General features: G+C 33.4%; 1 protein-coding gene across 2 annotated transcripts; it reads right to left on the bottom strand.

The window, feature by feature from the left end:
- Positions 1 to 1734: 1734 nt before the first annotated feature.
- LOC130649014 (uncharacterized) lies at positions 1735 to 3504 on the bottom strand. 2 transcript variants are annotated; one of them, XM_057455200.1, is made up of 6 exons: positions 3333 to 3504; positions 3135 to 3218; positions 2785 to 3046; positions 2544 to 2713; positions 2217 to 2259; positions 1735 to 2110 (listed from the first exon to the last, which is right to left on the bottom strand). In XM_057455200.1, the coding sequence occupies exons 2-6, from the start codon at positions 3205 to 3207 to the stop codon at positions 1996 to 1998; spliced, it is 663 nt and encodes a 220-aa protein (XP_057311183.1). In that variant the 5' UTR covers positions 3208 to 3218; positions 3333 to 3504; the 3' UTR covers positions 1735 to 1995. The 2 variants fall into 2 exon arrangements, with proteins under 2 accessions (XP_057311183.1, XP_057311182.1); XM_057455199.1 differs by lacking the exon at positions 2217 to 2259 and having other exon boundaries at positions 3333 to 3493.
- Positions 3505 to 20663: the final 17159 nt, after the last annotated feature.

The following is a 20663-nucleotide window of genomic DNA, read 5'->3' as shown; positions in this document are numbered from 1 at the left end:
ATCGGAGGGCTCTACAATTTTGCCAGCAGCCTGTTTAACTTTTTTTTCAGCAAAACAAGCGCCGAAAGCTGATTAGTTATATATGCTATAAGTTTAAAGAAACGTGTGCTCACGTTTTAGCAATTATTTTTACTGATTTTGTGTCCTCTGAGATAATGTTTCCCTTCTTACTAGCTGTTTTTTCCACATTTGTTAATCTTTTTGTTGATTGATACAGTAAAATCTGATTCACACTAACCAAAAGAAAGTATCATCCTTTTTAACTAAATCATTTATATTATGTAAATATATTTTTCTCTTTTTTAGGAAAATTAGTTCTTTACATCTGTGTCAAAGTTTTGAATGTGAAAATGAAACGTTGGAGAAAGTCATTTCGCGAGGTTATTGATAACCTCGCGAAATGGTTTGTTTTCAGCTCGGGCTTATATTTTGTTTGACGTTATTTACAGTAGTCTCATGCAATTCCTTTTATTTAACTCTTTATCCTTGTATACGTTTTTTTGTTTCCGATGAGGAAAGAAATTGTGTCCTTCCTCTTTTTTATAGCAATCTGATCAAGAAGTCCCTATACTTCTTGTTGCATGATGTTTAAGCTATAAAATAGGCTGCTTTTTGTCATTGTTTTTCTAACCGAGGCTATCAATACAAAACAGAAAGAACAAATACTAATAGTTATTTTTTGCTAATTTAAACACGTTTATTTTGTCGTTGGTGAGTTTTAACTTACCAGAACTTGTTAGAAAAGAACTAAGTATAAAATACTGCTCATCATTTTTACGTGGACAGCCTATTTCGTTTCTTTTCATCTCAATCTTTAGGTGAGTGTATTTTCCGTGACAATATTGTCTGTGTTATTAGGAACTGGAAATTACGAGTCAACATCTGAATGTCGGCAGTACCTTGCAGTACATTTATAACAATCAAATCATCACCATCTTTGATGTAGTGGAAATTGAGCATAATGAAAATTGTTGAGTGATTGTTTCCTGTGTCTTTACATAAATGGGAAGTAGGTTACATTTTTTGGTAGTTTTGTAGTTATATATATAGTTATAGTTTTGAGGCTTATTCGGGAGTGGAGGCTTAATCGATCATTTACGGTATACAGATGTGTGACACGGTATACCTTTACTTAGCGCTTACCGTAGTGTTAACAACGGGATACAGTTTTTTGGGGAAATGGATATTATCACTATGCGGATATGGGATACGGTTTACCTATAATAAGCACTTCCTCAGGTGATGCCATTAATTTTATAACTTTCACGGAAACTTATTTAATAAAGTATGACAGGGTAACAACGGGTTGCACTGTGCGCTTCATTCGACTAACGACATACTGCATATCTATAGTTACAACGCTCTACCTGGATGTGTGCCACAGCTTGCTGCTCTTATTAAGCGCTCCACCAAGTGTTTACCCCAGGATCACATAATTACTTGTAGCTTAACCCGGTGTTTCGACGCCGTGTACTGTCTATCTTATTAAAAGTGTTACTGATATTTCTTAGCAATTTTTTAGAAACCTCATTACGGATTGAAATAATTAATTCATTTATCTTAATTTGCTAACTCAATTAAATAAATAAATTAAATGATTAATACTATTATTTTATTACGCCATTTGGAATATGACCCCGTGATCGTAATTCTGATTTGTTATTACCAAACCTCCTTGATGGTTGCAGTATGGCGTACTTAGTTTACAAGTTCATCATAAGTTTTCAAACCCCATTACGAAAGAATGTATTTTATTTCCAGTGAATAATGTAAGTGATTACTATGTTTTATTATTAAAGTGTTAGTTTTTGATCCATATCTTCAAATCAACTTTACAATAGACAATGCCATTATCTTTATTTCCGTGCATTATTCAATCAAAAATTATTGTAGGAATATTGTAATGCAGCGTAGCCGTTTTCGGTGGTTCCTGGAACTGGTGGGCCAATTGGAGGTCTTTGCGACATTGATCTGACAGGTGTCAAAATAAATTGCTCACCCGAGGTGCTTGTAACCAGCGTTTGGTTTTGCTGCGGTTGCGGAGCCATTGTGTTTTGGAAAACTGTATCTCGTGATGTTGCTTGAAACATCTGAGCATTTGATTCTTGTCCTAAAACAAAAAAAAAAACATAAAATAATTTCGTTTATGCTTTTATTGCAAGCTTTAAGTTGATCATACACATGCGGTTGTATGACCTGTTAACCTGATAAATTACCTATGCCTGCTGCAAGTAATTTTACATTTGTTTCCAATCGCATCTAATATAAAAAAATCCCATAACTCATTTAGTTTTCTGTCTGCCACATCTTTAGCAGCCTTTCCTACCCCTTTTCATGTTCAAATCAAGTGAGTTCAACTTGAGCAATAAAAAAGGGGAACATGAAAGTTACCTGAAGTATACAGCTTTGTTTTGTGTAGCCATTAATAAGTTTATAAAATTTACGTTTAATACGCTAGATACTTATATTCACAAATTAATTCAGGATGTTTTCTTTGGTTCCCTTTTTTAGGCGTAAAGATGTTGGTGAACTATTAAACTAACCTGATCTATGGCTGCAGCAGTTATAAACTTTAAAACCATACACTGTGGCTGCAATTGAAATAGCCATCTCCAACAGGTGTAGTGCTAAAAGCAATGCATATACAACGTTTCCATAATCAGGACTCTTCCGGCAATTTTTTGGACTACGACGGCCACATTTAGCATACATTCTAAAACCAGAAAAATTAAAAAGAATAAGAACAAAGGTTATCCCACTTTATGCGTAATATATATTACTCACACAACTCCAGCTACTGATGTGCCAAAAGCCAAGAAAGCTAAAATGATTGATGTAATTGCGAAAGCATTAAACGTCCCGACTAATCCTCGCCCTTGTGATTTGGGACGAGTACACACAGCCAATATTCCAGTAGCAATGATCCAGAACGACGCAATAAGTGAAGTATGGTGTTGATTTATTGGAACATCCTTTATCCGTAGTGCACCGTACATACTAACGCTGAAACCAAACGTTAGAACACCAGCGATAATTAGAACGTTGCCTATTAATAAAATGTTAAGTCTAAAGCTTGTTGTGAAACCAGACTTTGTTATAATGTCAAGATTTGATGTTTTACGTAGTATACTTACCAAGTTTGGAAATAATTCGCAGACGTTTTGTTCGAAGGGCGGAGTTCACTATAGTAGGTTGTTGAGTTGTCATTCTCAAGTAAACTAAAATCACCGTATGTTTGTTAACACAAGGAAGGTAATATAGTTGGTATTTTTACAACTTATTTTACAGGACATTTAAAGGAGTAAAGAATATACAATAACAAAAGAATTTACCTTTCCAAAATTCCTTGCTCAAAACACAATGTTTTCCTCTTACAGCTGTATTGGTATGAAAGTAGAATTATTGATTGCAATAGATTAGCCTCCTTTTTAATTAGTTAAAGGTATAAAAACAACGTACTATTATGAATACAACTGCTGCAAACGAAACCAGATTGTTATTATAATTACGCAAGTAAATAAGGCGGTTTTATATCTAATTTACTTTTCTTAGGGTAAGACAATGGACGAAAGCTAATTGATTAGTATCGTCACAGTGTAATTACTTTTCTAATTGCGGAGAGTAGTGAAGCAAGCGCAGCAAGCTGAGCGGAGCGCAGCCCATTTTCTCATTAAAGCGAAAGGTTGTATAGGATTTCTGCGTCTCGCATCATCAAAATTATCAAGCACTTTGCCCCACGGTTTCGATTTCGTCCATTTTGGTTTTGTCTCCCACCAATTTAATCTGGTTGTGTTTCCGTAAATTTCTAATTAGGCGAGACAACATGAATTTAAAACGGCAATGGGGAGTTTTTTTTGTTATTTAAATACTAGCCAGGAAACCCGGCGTCGAAACGCCGTGTTAGGCTACAAATAACGGCTGTTGAATTAATAAGAACCACAAGCTGTGCGACACGGTGAGGTGGAGCGCTTTAGTACATTGTGTGCAGTATGTCATTACTGAGACATTTTGTTAATTTTAGCGACAAGATTAAAAAAATTACGAATGGTCCTTGGTTTTGACTTCTTTCTTTTTTGTTAATTTTTCTTCATTGTTCGGATTGTTCCTGGGTAACAACTGTAAAATTCTGTCTAATTCTTCAACTGTTGCGGCATGCAAATCACTTATAATTTGTTCCATTATTAGGTTAAGTGTAAGTTTGCTGAATCAATTGCTTGTATCGTTCCATAAAGGCAAATTGACACGTTGCACGCGATTTCCATACCCCTTGTACTAAAGTAGAGTGTCTGTAGTGCTCACTGGTTAGTTGGACGCTGATTGTGGCACCTCCATCGATGAAAAACTTGGTCGCTCGGGAAATTTCATTTGCCAAATGGCGAACTTGAGTCTGGTTTCCCTCTTCACAAAAAATTTTCATTGAAAAGTTTCGCGAAAAAGCCGAAAAACCACGAAACTTTCTTCCCGCTAAAGTGTCTGACCTTAAAGTAATGTTTTCACCAGTCCTGTTTATTGAGCAGTGTTAATTGTAAAGAAAATCCTTGTAAAGGGGGAAGTTTTCTGCTATTGTGCAGAACTTTTAAAGTGTTAAATACTCTACTTAGTAACCATCTGTCTTCAGTCGAGGAAGCACTTATAAGAGCCATAACTTGCGCCTCACGATAAGGTGTAGCGCTTTAGTACAGGTATTACGTGTGTAATATATCTTCCAAAAATAACTTCACTGCAGCTTTAGCGAAAATAAAAACACAGTGTACAACCCCGTCAACACGTTCAGATCATTTAAATTCGTAAAAAAGTAAGAAACATCTAAAGAATCATGCGCAGGCTCAGAAAGAGAAGAAACAATTTTTTCCAAAAACATATTCTTCTCCAATAACCAAAAACTAAACAGAAAGCTCCAAAAGTCAAACAAATCAAAAAAATTTTTCATCTGTACTCAAACTCACAAGAAAACATTTCTATAGATTTTTCTCGGGCATGAAGTATGTTTGTTCATCGGGAAAGCATGTTTTTGAAATAATTGAGTATAAGAAGAAAAAAAGAAACATTTGAAGCTGATTTCTTGAAAAAACTAAGAAACATTGAGCTTAAGCTAAATGCATGTTTCTTGTAATAAAATAAATGTGCATATATACATTGTCGCGCATCCTTACAGGAGTCCTTTCCCAAAAAAACTGTTCTTTATTGTAGTCTCGGTTTAAATGAAAACACAGAAAACATTACGTCTATAACAGCGGGCTAAGCGCCTATTACAGGTAAATCGCACATGCGTATATGCGTTATAACTTTTTTCCAAAAAGAACTTATAGCGATGGTTTACATACAAGAACACAGAAAATCGTCTGTCGTTTCCCAGTCCACCTATAATAATCACTCAGCAATTTAATTTGCAAAAATAAGTTTTAATGACAATTATAAGGTGTAGCGTTCAGCATGGGGATTATTAATTAAGAATTTTGTTGTCAACCAAACTCTGCATGTGGCTACTTTCACTTCTTAGTCAGTGGTTGCCCGATAGATAGCCACAACTCAACATAAAAAATAAATAATGTAACATACTAAGTAAATATTTTAAAAAATGATGGTAATAAGTGCGAATAGCTATACCTAGCTGCCTTTCACAAGATGCTAAAGTTTAGGTGTATATCCAAAATCTTAAATTTAATTGTTTAAGTTTTAAACATTGCTGAAAAACGCGATAATAAAATATTCATATGGATCAAAGTATACAGAAAAAAAAAGGTCAAAAGGAGATCATCAAACTAACACCATCACTTCTAAACCAAAATAGCCTTCGTAGCATGAGCATGAACGGTCAAAATAAAGTCTGTAAAACTGTGTCAGACTTGTTTTTTATGCCTGGTGAGCGGAGTCGGTGGTCGAGATCACGGGTGATCATATTGTTATTGGTGTATTAAAATTAGAATGAATTAATTTTAATCACTTAATCTATTTATTTTGCCTAAGGTTATAAATTAAAATAATTTTCTTTAATAGACAAAAGCAATGTTTTTGACAAGAATAGTTCGGATGAAGGATCAAGTAGTGAATATGTTTAATCTGGTCATTCACATGATGCTTAACTTTTAAATAATTTTTTAAACGCATTAATGAACCCTAAATATGAAGTAAAGCTCGATCTCAGCTGATAACCAGTTAAAAATACTTATGGCACACTGATATAGCGTACAAATTAATATAGATTGTTTATATGTTTTAAAACAGCTGATAAAAACTACTTGCAAATACATTTTAGAAAGAAATTCACCCTACAAAAATTTAATTAATTTAAGGCTAGCAGTCCGAAAATGGTCAAAGGTAAAAATACATTTATTTGATAATTGATGGAGAAAATATTTTCCGCACGCTTCTTGTTTGCACATCCTCGACAACAGGAAGATAAAAACACGGTCACTTAATTTAGTGCCCAATATGTATCTATTCTTAATATAAAAGCTATGTGTCCGAAGGGGAAAGATATCTATAGGTTTTCAGCATATAAGTATCATAATAAATACTAATATGTCTTAAAAATTCGACCATCCCTGAGGAAAGACTATTAGGGTTTTCATTCTGACAAAATAATTTTATCTAGTGCCTTTTCTTATTTTAAGCGACAAATTCACTTCTTTTTGTGCGTACCATTTTTATAGACAAATTAGGTCTTTGCTTATTTAAAGCTACTAAGCAGGAAACACAAAGAATCTTAGCTTAGGTCAAAGCCCCGTACTCCTTTCATAATTAAAGAGCAAATAAACTTAAGAAAAATACTTGCGTAAGAAACACACAAATGAAAAACTTATTCCGGGTTTTCATACTTGCTGTTTTTAAATTTTGTTTCTTAAAAGTTAAAATTGCCTTAACACATGAAAAACATCCACAGCGTAATTTTTTATTTTTGCATGAAGTATTTTTAGTATAGTGCCATTGCTTTATTTCTAGCTTGTCGTTCGTTTGTATGGAATTCTTCGGTGGAACAGGCTTTTATGGAGCGTTTTAGAGGGTTTGTTCGTCGCACGGAGCCCAATCCGATGCCTAGTAAGTTAGCGCTGCCCACTTAGAACTTGAAGGAACCGTCGTTATTGTAAATAACGGAGTAAATTTCGGAACATTTTTTTTTTTTTTTAAATTTCTGGGTTTTCGTATTATTTTTTTTTTGTTTCTTTTTTCATGATTGTATGCTAATGAATTTTTTTTTTTGAAACAGACCTCTAGCATTTTCTTGTTTTCGGCATTACTTGTTTGACGAACTTATATTTCTTCTTCGTTCCCAATTGATTGCCACTACAAACATTAAAATCTAACTGAACCTCGGAAAAGGCTTTTTTGTGCAAAAATCATAATTATTCATAAAAAAATGGGGTCAAATCCATACACTATCAAACTATTTTTTGTAATTTCGTAACACAGTCACTCGAATTGTCGTTAGTTAATGAGGTCGTTATTACTTACAAATAAAAATAGCTTCACTTGTTTTTATGATGCCATTTGTAATTTCACTAGTTTTATAAAAGCGAATATTTATCCGTAAACTCTAAAAGAGTAAACGTTCTTTATTCAGGGTGACCACTAATAAAATGAGAACAAAAGTAAGGATATTAGGAAGAATTAAGGAGAGAAATTGACATTTTTAAGGATATTTTGCTGCAAACGAGAATAAAAATATAAAAAAAGGGGATAATTAAGGAGAAAACCAATTTTAGTTCGCTATCTTTAATGTTACATACTATGTTCTATGGTAAGAAAATTATACATATTATACAAAAATACCTATAAATTATGCCCTGAAAGATAGAAAATATAGGACTTTAGGTAACAGAGAAATATGTCTTATTCATTGGTGATGAACAATCCATGAACACATTTCCAAAAAAGTTACGATCAGAAAAACTAAGAAATAAGGAGAAAATAAGGAGAATAGCTAAAATTTTAATTTTTTTTTTAAATGGAATACTCAAAGATATAAAATTTGCAATATTGATTAGCTCTTTTATTTATACACTTTTTGTCGTTAAACAAAAAAAAATATAAAATATATTTTATTGCATAAACGCTTTTTACTGTAAGGAACAACACAAATAAGAAAAATGGCCAGCTGAGCTAGAATTTTGGTATTCTTATAAAAAAGTCGTGTAATTGTTATGTAGTTCTTATTTTAACGTTAGAGCAATTAAACGAGTTCATAGTCATATCAATAGCCTAACTGTGATTCCATTTTGACGTTCAATATGACTTACACGCATTATACTCGCCGTCATGATCAGAGGTCTGATCGGGGTGAAGCATTCTCTGTTGAGAATGTATTTCGGATGTGCAATGATAAATATTCACCTATGTATACATACCATCCGGATAAACTATCTGACTTCATCACTAACATATTGACGCACGTAGTGTAGTGGGTTCGCCTGCGGCTCCCAGTTATGGGGACCGCGGATCGAATCCCGCTCACTGCCGGGCAGTATGTTAGTGATGAACAAAGTAGTTCTTCTACAATATGACAAATCGTTTTTTAGAAAATTATTTTTAGTTACATAAAGATTGATTTGAAGCACTGCCACCAACAGGTTAATCGAATATTGATAAATTTCAAGCTTGCCTCGGAGCACTTTAGCGTTGATACCTTTTCTTTTGGGTAGAATAGAAAATACTATTTAATAATTTTTTTGATAATTAATTTATCATTTTCCTCCACACAACAATTTGTGTAGATACTTACATCATAACCTACGCTGTTTAAGGTTTTCTGAATGAAATAATATTTGGTATCAATTATTTTTTTATTTTTCCTCTCCGTATCAAATTAACTTTTATAGTTGAATTTTTGATGTTAACTATAAAATTAACTAACAACAGAATTAAAAAAACAACAGAATTAAAAAAGCGTTTTTAGTGACCACTCTAAATTAAAGATATAAGGTTAGTCTGAATTTTATAATGAATTTCCGTAAACTCGATCATTTAAAAAAATAATGTATGCCCTCAATTATGTATAACGTACAGTGTGTAAAAGGTTAAGTAAAACATTTATTGTTCGGTTCTAAAATTTCGCCTGTAGCTCCCTCCTAGGTTCTAATTTAATTGTTGAATTTTAGGTTGTGGCTACAGCTGTTCTGGTCAACCAAAACGAAATTGCACCAAAGGAGCTGGTAATTTACACTTGACTGCTGTTATTGAACTAGCTGGAATAACATTTAACAAAATGTTAAAATTTGCAAACATTTTAAACTTGCAATTCATTTCCAAAACCATGTACTACGAGCATCGTGGCAACTTTGTTTACCCAGAGGTAGATCATGCTTGGCGAAAAGAAAAACAGATACTGTCACGTGAAATTACAACTGAAAATCGGCAGATAGAACTTGCCGTTGACGGTCAATGTGATACACCTGGTCACAACGCCACCTACAGTACCGTATCGGCAATGGACTGCCAGACAAACAATATTTCAGCATAATACACGTGAAGGTAAATTTGTTTACGTTTCAGTGTTCCTAAATATATATTTCTATCTCATAGGCTTTTAATTTCTTGTTACATTTAGGAGGTAACCACCTCACAAGCAATGGAAAAAGAAGGCTTTATCAGATGTGTCCAAGAACTTCAAGATATGGAACTTCCAATACGTGTGATTTCCACTGTTAGGCATCCCTCCATAGAGAAGCTAATGAGGACCGACCCAAGATTTACAAAAATTATTCATCAGTTTGATCCTTGGCACATTGGGAAGGGACTCATTAAAAAATTAATAATGGCTTCAAAAAAGAAAGGTATGATACTTTTATTGTAGAGTGATTGAGATCTCGGTGTGTGAATTATATTAAATTATTTCTTTATAGACTTAAACATACTTGCAAGCTGGGCACCTGAAGTGCTCAACCACCCGTACTGGTCAATCCATAATTGTAATGGTAGTGGAAAAGACTTTTGAAAGGATTACGTCCATAATACATCACTGTGTCAACAGACATACCTTTATCCACAACAGAGACGGAAAGAAAAACGTGGCTTGTGATGAGTTCTGAAGCTCATAATAAATTGGTTAAAATTATGACGCAGCCTTGCCTTGTAAAAGATCTGGAAAAGCTTATGGAGCAAATTAACACTACCTTCTTGGAAGTTGAAAAGATATGATCCTTTACATTATTTTAATCAGCGTTTCAACCTCTACATCTTACAGGCAACGAAAAAACTAAATTTCGCCAATTTTTTTTTTGGATATGCAATTCTGACGTCAGCAAAACGTCTTAAACAACCAACTTTTTCAATCTCCTATTTATCGACTAGTAAATATTAATTGCATATGTGTTTTCTAGCGTGTTGTTACCAAGGCGTTGCTAAGGAAATACAGACTAGATTTTTTTGTTACAATGAAAAACGTTCTTGGAGATATGACGTAATTTTTTAGCCCAACAACGCAAATTCCTTTTTTTTTTGCAAAACCAATTAATTATACTGAGTTCTCATGTCTAGTGGGATTTCAGGTCGTAGTATTAGTAGGACGTTAGAACTTAAAGTATATCGTATATTTGGAAAAACAACTTATTTTCGGTGCGTTCGACTTGATTTCATGTCCTTGCAATTTTGTCAAATTAACTCATTGGTCTGGAATAAGTTTATAATATTCTGTCAATGTGCCAAGTTTCATTATTTAGGCTTAATTGGTTAAGGATATATAGCCCACGGCAGCTTATGACCCCTCGCGTGTTACACTGGAGCAAAAAGGCCTGGTGTTAATAAGTTTTAAAAACTTTATACTTTTACTGAGGTGTAAAACAGACGTCTGACCTGAACCCAAATTATAAAAAAACACGTAAGAATTTCGTAAAAAGTTAATACATACCAATTTCCTTCTGCGCATCTTTCTAAGTAACCTCTCTCTTTCTAATACAAGACATTGGATAAAAGTTGTAGAGTAAAACAAGAAAAGTCATAGCAGGAGATAATCAGACCATAGCCTGGGTTGTGTAAACTTAATGTAAAAGGTGAAAAGTTCTGAAGTCAGAAAATTACGCGATTTCTAATGTGTAAAATAAAACAGCAAATTTAGTTGCTCCTTATGACTTGGGACATAAAGCTACATCACAATAGGCGTGGCATTCCACCTTAAAATTTCTTCTTTTGTTTTGTTATTACGAAATGATAAAAATCGGCTACAGAGTCGTTCGATTAACAGTTCTAATCTTTTTAATGAAAGTGTCCCGCGAAGCGTATTTTGGCGATCCTTTCTTAAAGCTAAAAAAAGAAACGCAACTAAGTCAAATATATAAAACAATGTAATAGTAAAGAAGTATATACCTTCCAAGGTACCACAAGATTCGGTCTTACCGTAACCTACGAAAGAAGCAACAGAACAACTTATATGTTTACAGAAAAAAAGGCTTATTAAAGGAAGCTATGTAATGTGTTAAATACCATAACATAATAAGTAGTCATCTCTTTTTTTATTTATAGATATTTTGTTGGAATCACCTGTGAATCACATCGAAATTGTTTTTTCAAATACCTAACTTGACTCAATGTATATTTTGATTATATAATTTATTATATTTTATATATGGGTATTTATCTCATGACAAATTACATATAATTTTTTTTCTCGTGTCTGGGGACATACAGCTAGAACACAACAAACCTGAGAGCGTGCGCATTGCTTTATTTTGTTCTTTTTTTGCATTTATCTATATTATAATGCCGTATACGTCTGTCCGTCTGACGATATAGGATATTGACGTTAAAGTAGTGTTATTGACGTCGCGCCGTCACGTCAGAAAATTTAACATATTAGACATAAGTTTTTGGGCGACATCAAAGGAAAATGACGATATCCACTTTGCCTATTACAAACAGACACAGTCTGTATTATTATAAGGGAATCCGGGAAACCCGGCGTCGAAACCCCGGGGTAAGCCACAAGTCAAGGTGTGACCCAGCGTTGAACACTCTGTGGAGCGTTTCATAAGAGCCGTAAACAGTGTCACACATTCAGATGGAGCGCTTTAGTACAGGTATGCAGTATGTCGTGAATCAACTGCAGCGCATACACCATTGCAGTGTTGCGACTGCAACATATTTTAAAAAAAATAACTTTCCCACAACGTTAGATGAAATAAAAACAGAGTTAAAACCGTTCTTACCCCGCCATAGCAACAACAGTCGGTCAATATTATTTTATATTGCGGAAAAAAAAGTTCCTGCGAAAGTAAAAAGATTAAATGTAACACCGGGCTGACCGCTCAGTGCAGTTAAACGGTGTTGCACAGACGTATAGGGATAATACCCTTTTGAAAAAACTTTATCGCAGATTCTGGTTAAATAAAAACAAACAGGAAACAGTCTATTGTTAAAACCGGGCTGATTGGTTAGTCCGAGTAAACCGTGTTGCACAACCGTACCGGCGTGATTACTGAGAAGGTTTAAAAATTAATTGTCACAGTGGTACATGTGAACAACGTTGCAGAAAAAAAGTCAGTTGTTAACACTGGGCTAAGCGCTTAGTACAGTTAAACATAGTTGAACAAGCATATAGGCGTAATACCCTTTTCCAAAAAAAATTCATTGCAGCTATGGCTTAAATAAAAACACAGGGAACAATTGCTCAACCATTTTATTTCTAAAAAAAGTGTTCAGGAATATAATAAAATATGTATATAGCTACCTAACTGCATTTAGCAAAAAAATTATTGCTTAAGAACATTGTTGTAGCCAAACTGCATTTTTATACTTTTACTTTTTAAGGAGCTAGCTATATAGCCACAGCCTCAACATAAGAATAAATGTTGGTTAGGATAAAAAGCTCTTATACCAAACAGAATAGCAATAAGTGAGGCTCTAGCTAGCTAGCTACCTAGCTAATCTTTGTTCTTAGCCAAACATCTGGTACGTTTAAGATCTGTACCTGGCTAAAAAACGTGACAATATATTTATCCTAACATTGAAAACAAAAAGAAAACAAATATAAAGCTTTTAGAAGATAAAAAAGTAAAACAAGCCTACAAACCTCACACACTGACCACACACACGACCATCATCAAAATCAAAATGGCCTTCGTTGCGTTAAGATATTGAATTCTTGCTGGTCGCGAAATTCTTTTTTTTTTTTTTAAGAATCAGGCGTCGTGATTGGTATACTACACGCGAGCTGTCAAAACAAAATCAGTAAAATTACATCGCATTTGATATTGGTGCGCATTTTAAAAATTTCGTGTTTCCTTTACGGGATGCTGTTCTCGCGGACACACAGACAAAATACAGCTATTATTAAAGAGATAATATGAAGATTTAACCGATATTTCGATGAGTGAAAACTTCCAGAAATGTCTAGGAATTAACAAAATGAAACAGAAATCATAGTAATGTAAACTTGTTGCTTAGAAGGATCGTGAAGTATGTTAAAAAAGTTACAGAAAGTTAATTATGGTTATTTGATTATGCATTTCGTTTGCTTTTCTCAGTGTGCAGAAAAGTTGTCTGTAGATTTGACCCGTGGATTGCGACTGAGTAACCAGACAGTGCCTAATATGAAACAAGATTGGTTAAACATTTATTTTAATAGAATTAAGCTTTTCCGTTATTTTTAACGCACAAAAAAGGCAAATTTTGCTCATTGTCATTAGAATCTGGTCCATGTTTTGCCTATTTAGAACGCTATCACTTCAAGGAAACAACAAGGCAATGCAGATTTTTTATTTATGGCGGTTGTGAAGGAAATGAGAACAATTTTGGTGATTGGGATAAAGAATTGAGAAAGAAAACCACTTTTAGCAACATCTGAATCTCATGATATATTACGATATCTTTATACCATTTCCTTCTTAGGTATCTACGACACGACCAATGCCAAATTATATTAAACTTTGAATTTGACTATTTTTCACCAAAATGAATCCTTTGAAATTGTAAAATTTGTATTTTTTGTAAGTTTGCTCTTCATTATGTTTTTGTGAAAACACGTGCCTGACTTAAACGCTAGGGCGACAGTGCAATTTCTTAATGCGCATGCAATAGACCTTTCCCGAATTTCCTAATTATGCCAAACTCAATTAAAGAGGTCGATACTAAAAATGATTTTTATCCCTAAGTTCCTTAGCAAAAAGTAGAACAAATTACGTAATTTCGTAAATATACTTTTATTCGTTAAGTGCCTCAATTCCGAGCTTAACGTTACGGTCAAACTCTTCATAGCCGAGCTTCCTTAGAAAAGCCTCCTTTTCAAAATAATTATTTTCTTCACATCTAAATAAAATCCAACTAGAATATTACATTGCTCTGAAAACTTCATTTTTGTCATGATATTTTAATATTCTATCTGAATATTCTTATTTAAAGGGCACATAACAATTTTTCACATGTTAAACATTACTTTGAATTTTGTTGGAGGTAAAGACTAAATAGCACAAAATTTTACATAAATAATTTTAAGGAAGTTAGGAGTATTAACGCTCATGGAAATGTTTCCGCTAGTATGAACGACCTTCTCAGTTAACTTGTCACATAGCTACAAAGTGGCATTCAAAGATGATCGAAATAAGAAAAAGACAGCAATTTTTAAAATACCAGGGAAAGAAAAATGTAAAAGTACGACTGAGTTATGGCCAGTTAGATTTATATGAAAAATAATTAAAAGGAAATAAATAATTTTTTGTAAAAGGATGCATAAAACATCTTCTGTTTTATGCATGTAATGAGAACAGAATCTCGTGATGGCAAAATTTTTATTCCACAGTTCTATCTGGATGTATTTACCAATAAATAATGGTTGCGCTTTAGTAACTTCGTGGTTTAAAACATATGACCTTTTAATAACACATGTCTAAACTATATCGCAAAGCTTTGTTTCTCTGTACTTATATACACAAACAAAATGACTTCTGCTCAAGAAGATTGGTTAAAGATTAAGCTGATTAATTCAATTTAACGCTCTTCGGGTTTTGGGATTTAAATACATCCCTCCCAATGGCTTCTAAAGTGACCGTTCTACTGTTATTTTTTGTTCCAATAACTCTTCAACTTCGGTAAAATTACGCCGTGGGTGACGAAAAATATTAAGTTATTTTCGAGGAGATACTATAATGAAATGACAGAAGTGTGGGTGTAAAACTCTTTTTTTCGCCCGTTAGTGTTCTAAGAAGAAAGAATTATTACAAGAAAAAATGTTACAAGAATATATATTTTTGCGTTTTTCACTGACATAAGATGTGCATTATTGGATACACAACTGACGTACCATTAATACCACAAATCATGCTCAACAAAAGTTTCGTATTATTAATGACTAGTCGATAAGGCCCGTGGAGAAATCCACTTAGGCAGAAGGACAATGGGAAAATAGGTTCTTTTAGATGTTTTTCTGACGTCAGTAGTGTATATACAAAAAAATGTTCTTAAAATCTTACACAAAATGTCAAATATTAAATCACATTAAATCCTCCACACAAATCTTACACAAAATAAAAAAGAACAGCTTGCAAGGTGTAAAATCTAGTTGATAAAAAGTTACAACAACAACACTCACAACATCGACACTCACAACACTAAACTCACAAAACCGACAGTAAGAAGACCGACAGTTACAACACCAACAGTCACAACACGGATAATAACAATTTCAAAAATAACGCATCTCAAATATTTGCATCTTATAAGTGATTATGTTGAAAACCCTCAGTATTTTATTCTGAAGTGTCAAAAAGGAGGCCTCCAATAGTTAGCAAAAATAAGTTTTTTACACATTTTAAATATTGTTTTTCCCTTACGCTTATACAAAAATATAAAAAAGCCGTAGTTTGGAAAACATAAAATTTAAATCTAGAAAAGTCAGTCACTTTAGTTGCATTACCATCCTCTCCCACAAAAATTTACACAAAATGTAAAAATCAACCAGTTAAGAACACAAAAATTTTCTCTTTTAGTTCCGCACTGCCCTTTACCAACAATTATCTGGAAAACATTTATTCAATTACATACTATCCTGTTTCCCAAAAATATACACAAATTGTAAAAATTAACAGGTTAAGAACACAAAAAAATTTTCCTTTGTATGATGATCTGTAGTTACCTTTACCAACCATTTTAAACGTGAATGTCAAAAATAAATAAGGAGTAAATTTGAATCAACAAAGATATTACTTTTGGAAAACAGAGTGTATATACGGTCCGTCCTCACACAAGTTAACACAAAATGTAAAACAGATCGGTTTTTGAGGAGCACATCCAAATCAACAAAAATCAGTTCATTTAGCATGTTCTATATTGCTATTGCCCATAAATCTTCCACAAAAAGGTTATGAAACACATCAAATTATAGAAAAATCAGGCATTTCATAAAATATAAAAAACAAAAAAGTTTTTTCATCATCACCAAACACAGTTATATATTACCACAATTATAAAATTCTTAACAAAAACGTGAAACCATGGAATTTTCTTCCAGCAAAAATGACATCACATACAGTTTAGTTCTCCCCAACAAAAGTTTATAATACGAACTATGAAAAAGCCATTAGCTTACACAACAGCCTTTAGTGGAGGCCAATTCTACAAAATTTGTGCTTTCAGTATATTGCATGTGGTCTTTTTCCCACAAAAGTTTACAGAAAATTTTAAAAAACAGCAGTTTGCAACACAAACAAAAACACGAACAACCTTCCCGAAATGAACGACCATTCTCTCATAAATTAAAATAAAGTCAAAAACCCATGTAAATTTCCAATCAAATGTCTAGCTACACCCCCCTGTAAAAATAACCTGGCATTTTACATGTAGGCTGACGAAAGTTAACAGGATGTCAGAAACAAAACAATAAAAAATAACTTAACACACACGCTTTAAATTCCGGAGAAAAAAAATATCCCACTTGTCATATTGCACGTGGTCCCTTTGTAAAGTTTACAGGAAATGCGAAAAGAAATATAAAATACATCTGCAAAAGTTCAAGTCTTTAAAGATTTTGTAGGTAGGTAGCTAGCTAGCTTGTTACATCATAATTCGTGCTCATAAAAGAAAAGAAGTTTGGAAACTAAGGTAGCTAGCTATAGATAATTAAAAAAGAGGAATAACAATATAAGTCATAGGTTAGAGCTAGCCCATGGAGGACAACATTAGCTAGCTAACAGTAGCTAAGACCCCCAGTTAAATATACTTAAACTGGGAACACTTAGCTAAAACTAAAGCTAGCTATTTATGCTTAGTAAAACACATATAAAGAGAAACAATAGTAATGTAAAAATAATAACATTACAGTGATCAGTAAGTTCAACAAACCAAAGTTTTCCGTTTGTTAGTCAGCTAACAGCTTTATGTAGCATTTTGAATTTTAGGACAAACACATTAGTTACGCACCAGGGGACACATTAATTATGCAACAAAAACATAAACAAATATGGTGGCTAGGTTTGTTTTTAAAAAAGCGCTAAAATATGAAACTTCAAGAATTTGAGGCTTTTCTTGGAAAATGCGAGTCTGCTTGCTCCAGTGACATAAAAACTAAACGTCTAAAAACATCAAAGTTCTTACTTCAACCTCTAGCTTCTATTTTCTTCTTCTAACTTTACTACTTTACTTCTAGCTCTAGCTACCACTTCTCACTTCATTTCCTGGACTTTTCTTTCTCTGAATTACTTTTTGCAATTTTTCAAGACGAAGGGGCTGTTTTCTTGTTGTTGCTTTTGTGTCGAGGGTTACCATTTTTCGGGAGTTAGCCGTTAAAATTTTTTCAGCAAATCAAGTTGCTTCATTTAGATCACGTGATGTAAACAAAGTAAACCCGCTGGCAAAATGGATATAACTTTTTCGGAGACTTCAAAGGAAATTTCGGCTACATAAAAGGAAAATGAACACATCCACTTTGCCTGTCACAGACAGACGGACACACTCTCCGTATTATTATAAGAGATGCTGGGAATTTTTCTCCGAATATGCTACGTACACATGAAACATCCAGGTTCAGAATGTCAGCACTGACAAAAGCATGGAAATGTATTTTTACATTCATGTCAATATATTGTTCAAATGAAATGGTGAAAGTCAACAACGTAAGTATACGCAGTCGTCTCAAGCGTTACACATTGCACTGAAAAGAAGAAGAATACACGATTCAGAATAAAAAAGACAACCTCTGTTTAAATATTCCAAACACAACTAAAACATGAAACCAAAGAATGTTGGCAATAACTGATGCTTGTTTTTGTTTGTTGTTGCTTCTACATTCAAGTTAAATTCCCTACAGTTTTTCAACGCTCTCGGGATTATGTTGCTTTAAAAAGTGTATATGCCAATTCTCTTTTTTAAATAGACAAAAAATAACCGTTATATTAATATTTGTGCTTGCTCTAAAAAAATTTCCCATTTAAAAGTGAGATGAATGTAACCTAAAATGTTAAGCCTAACCTAAATCGAACCTAAAAAGGCGTAATACAAACCGTCGCTATCATGTGGGGATATTTGTAATAAATCTTATTCTTGTCCCTGAAACTACAATCAAGTTTTTATAGTTATTGAAAAAACGCTGAAATGAATATTTATTCGAACGGATGAATAAAGAAGACATTCCCTCCTTCATCAAGCCCAATTTCTTGAATTTTCGAGTCGCCAATAGTCTTCATAACTCTACCGCATATCGTAAATGTCAACAAACGCTACTTGACGATGAAGTCAAAACCAAAAGAAGTAGGTTACGTGTACTTGAAAATCATCTAGAGATACCCAAGCGATCTCTTTTGATACTTTACATCACATTGATTTTCTCCATATGACGACACTTTTTCTTGTTTCAAACGATAATTCAATTTAAACGTTGTTACCACACGTTGTTACCCTAACAAGTTACATAATTTACGAAATAATGAAACTGCACAATTCGAACACAGTGATACTTAATTTGTCATCTTATAATTTGTCTTATTTAGAAAAATCGTTGCTCTGTATGGGGCTAAATATCCCTATCCCGCCAAAAAAGTTGGGATATGCAAGCTATCTCTTACCTTTGGAACTCTTGATGAGAGATATTAACAAAGACGACCTGTCTGACGAAGACAAAACTAGATAAAAACAAGACTGAGAGGTACTTACTTTTCATCCTATTATTCGTACAACAATAATCCAGAAAAGCCTGCTAATCAGTTTAAAGCACACGATAGTATTGTTGAACAAAGATAATTACATCGTAGCTGTCGAGTCCTTTCTCAAGGACGAAAAAAAGTTCGTTAAATTGAACATTTCCCGTGGTAAGGACATTAATTATATAATTATTAATGATTGATGAATTTCCATAGATCATTGTTTAATAAAAGTTATATCAATGTAACTACATACAAGAAAATTTGTCCAATTGGGTCAAATCCTGGTGTTTTATGGTCTTGCTAAGGTACATAAATCTTGTGTTAATGGCGTACCTAAGTTTCGTCCTATTGTTTCCGCTATTGGTACTCCCACGTACAACCTTGCAAAGTGTCTGTACCTAAGCCTGCAAATCTCACTAACAATAACTATACTGTAAAAGACTTCTATAAATTGTTCAGCAGAATCCTAACTGTTATATAGTTAGTTTTAATGCTAATTAACTTTTATGAACATTGTATTAGATAAAGCGATTGATATTATTTTCAATGACATTGAATATAACTATATAGATGGTATTCCTAAGAAAGATTTGAAACGTTTTCTTACCCTAGCGACTACGGAGTCTATTCTTGCTTTCAATGACGTATACTATAAACAAATCGACGGTGTGGCCATGGGGTCTCCGTTAGAGCTTACATTGGCCAATATGTTTATGTGTCATTGTGAAATCGTTTGGCTTGAAAATCGTCCGTCTGGATTTAAGTCGATCTATTTTAGGCGATGTGCTCATGTTGATTTTTTTTATTTAAATCACGTGAACATGTTCAAAAACTTTATGAATATACTATTTCTACGTATCAGAATATTACATTTACGTTTGAAGAGGAATGTGATAAGGTTATACCATTCTTGGACGTTCGCGTCAAGCGTAAAATTGATTGTTTCATCACTAACGCGTATATAGAAAACCACATTTAGTGGGGTATATACCAACTTCGCTAGTTTCCTACCGATGGAATGTGAACACGGCTTGATTTTTTATTTACTTTATCGTTATTACCATCTGTGTTCAGATCACGAGAAATTTCACGTAGAATTGTGTCAGTTGAAAATTATTCTTAAAAGCAATGGATACACTTCGAAGGTTTTTAAATTCTGTTTTAGAATCTTTAATAGCAGAAATTACAAACCGAAGGAACCAGTGAATCGTGCTCCTAAGAAAGAGTTGTCTTTGTTTTACCTTTTTTAGAAAATATTTCTTTACAAATTAGAACACGTTTGCACCGTTTGTTTATGCAGAAATTGACACATTGTGATGTTTAGCATATATTTTTTTCCAAAAGGAAGCTACGTAGCTGTTTTGCTTTTAACGACAGAATGCCCTATTTATTACGCTCCCGACTCGTTTACTGTTTTATGTGAAGTGGCTGCAACGCATAACAAAACGCCATTTTAAAGTCCATATGTCTGAGCACCTAGGTTTTTTTGCACTTACAGGTAAACGTGTTAAAATTGGTTCTCAGACAATCGCTGTTCTTGAATATTTGATTTTTTGCAATCACTTTTCAGCATCGTTTCATAGCTCTCAGTACTTGCAGAAGTGT

Source organism: Hydractinia symbiolongicarpus, chromosome 7 (assembly GCF_029227915.1).
Source record: "Hydractinia symbiolongicarpus strain clone_291-10 chromosome 7, HSymV2.1, whole genome shotgun sequence".
Taxonomy (NCBI): Eukaryota; Metazoa; Cnidaria; class Hydrozoa; order Anthoathecata; family Hydractiniidae; genus Hydractinia; species Hydractinia symbiolongicarpus.
Note: the sequence above shows the minus strand (reverse complement) of the source record. Positions and strands in the feature narration are given on the sequence as shown.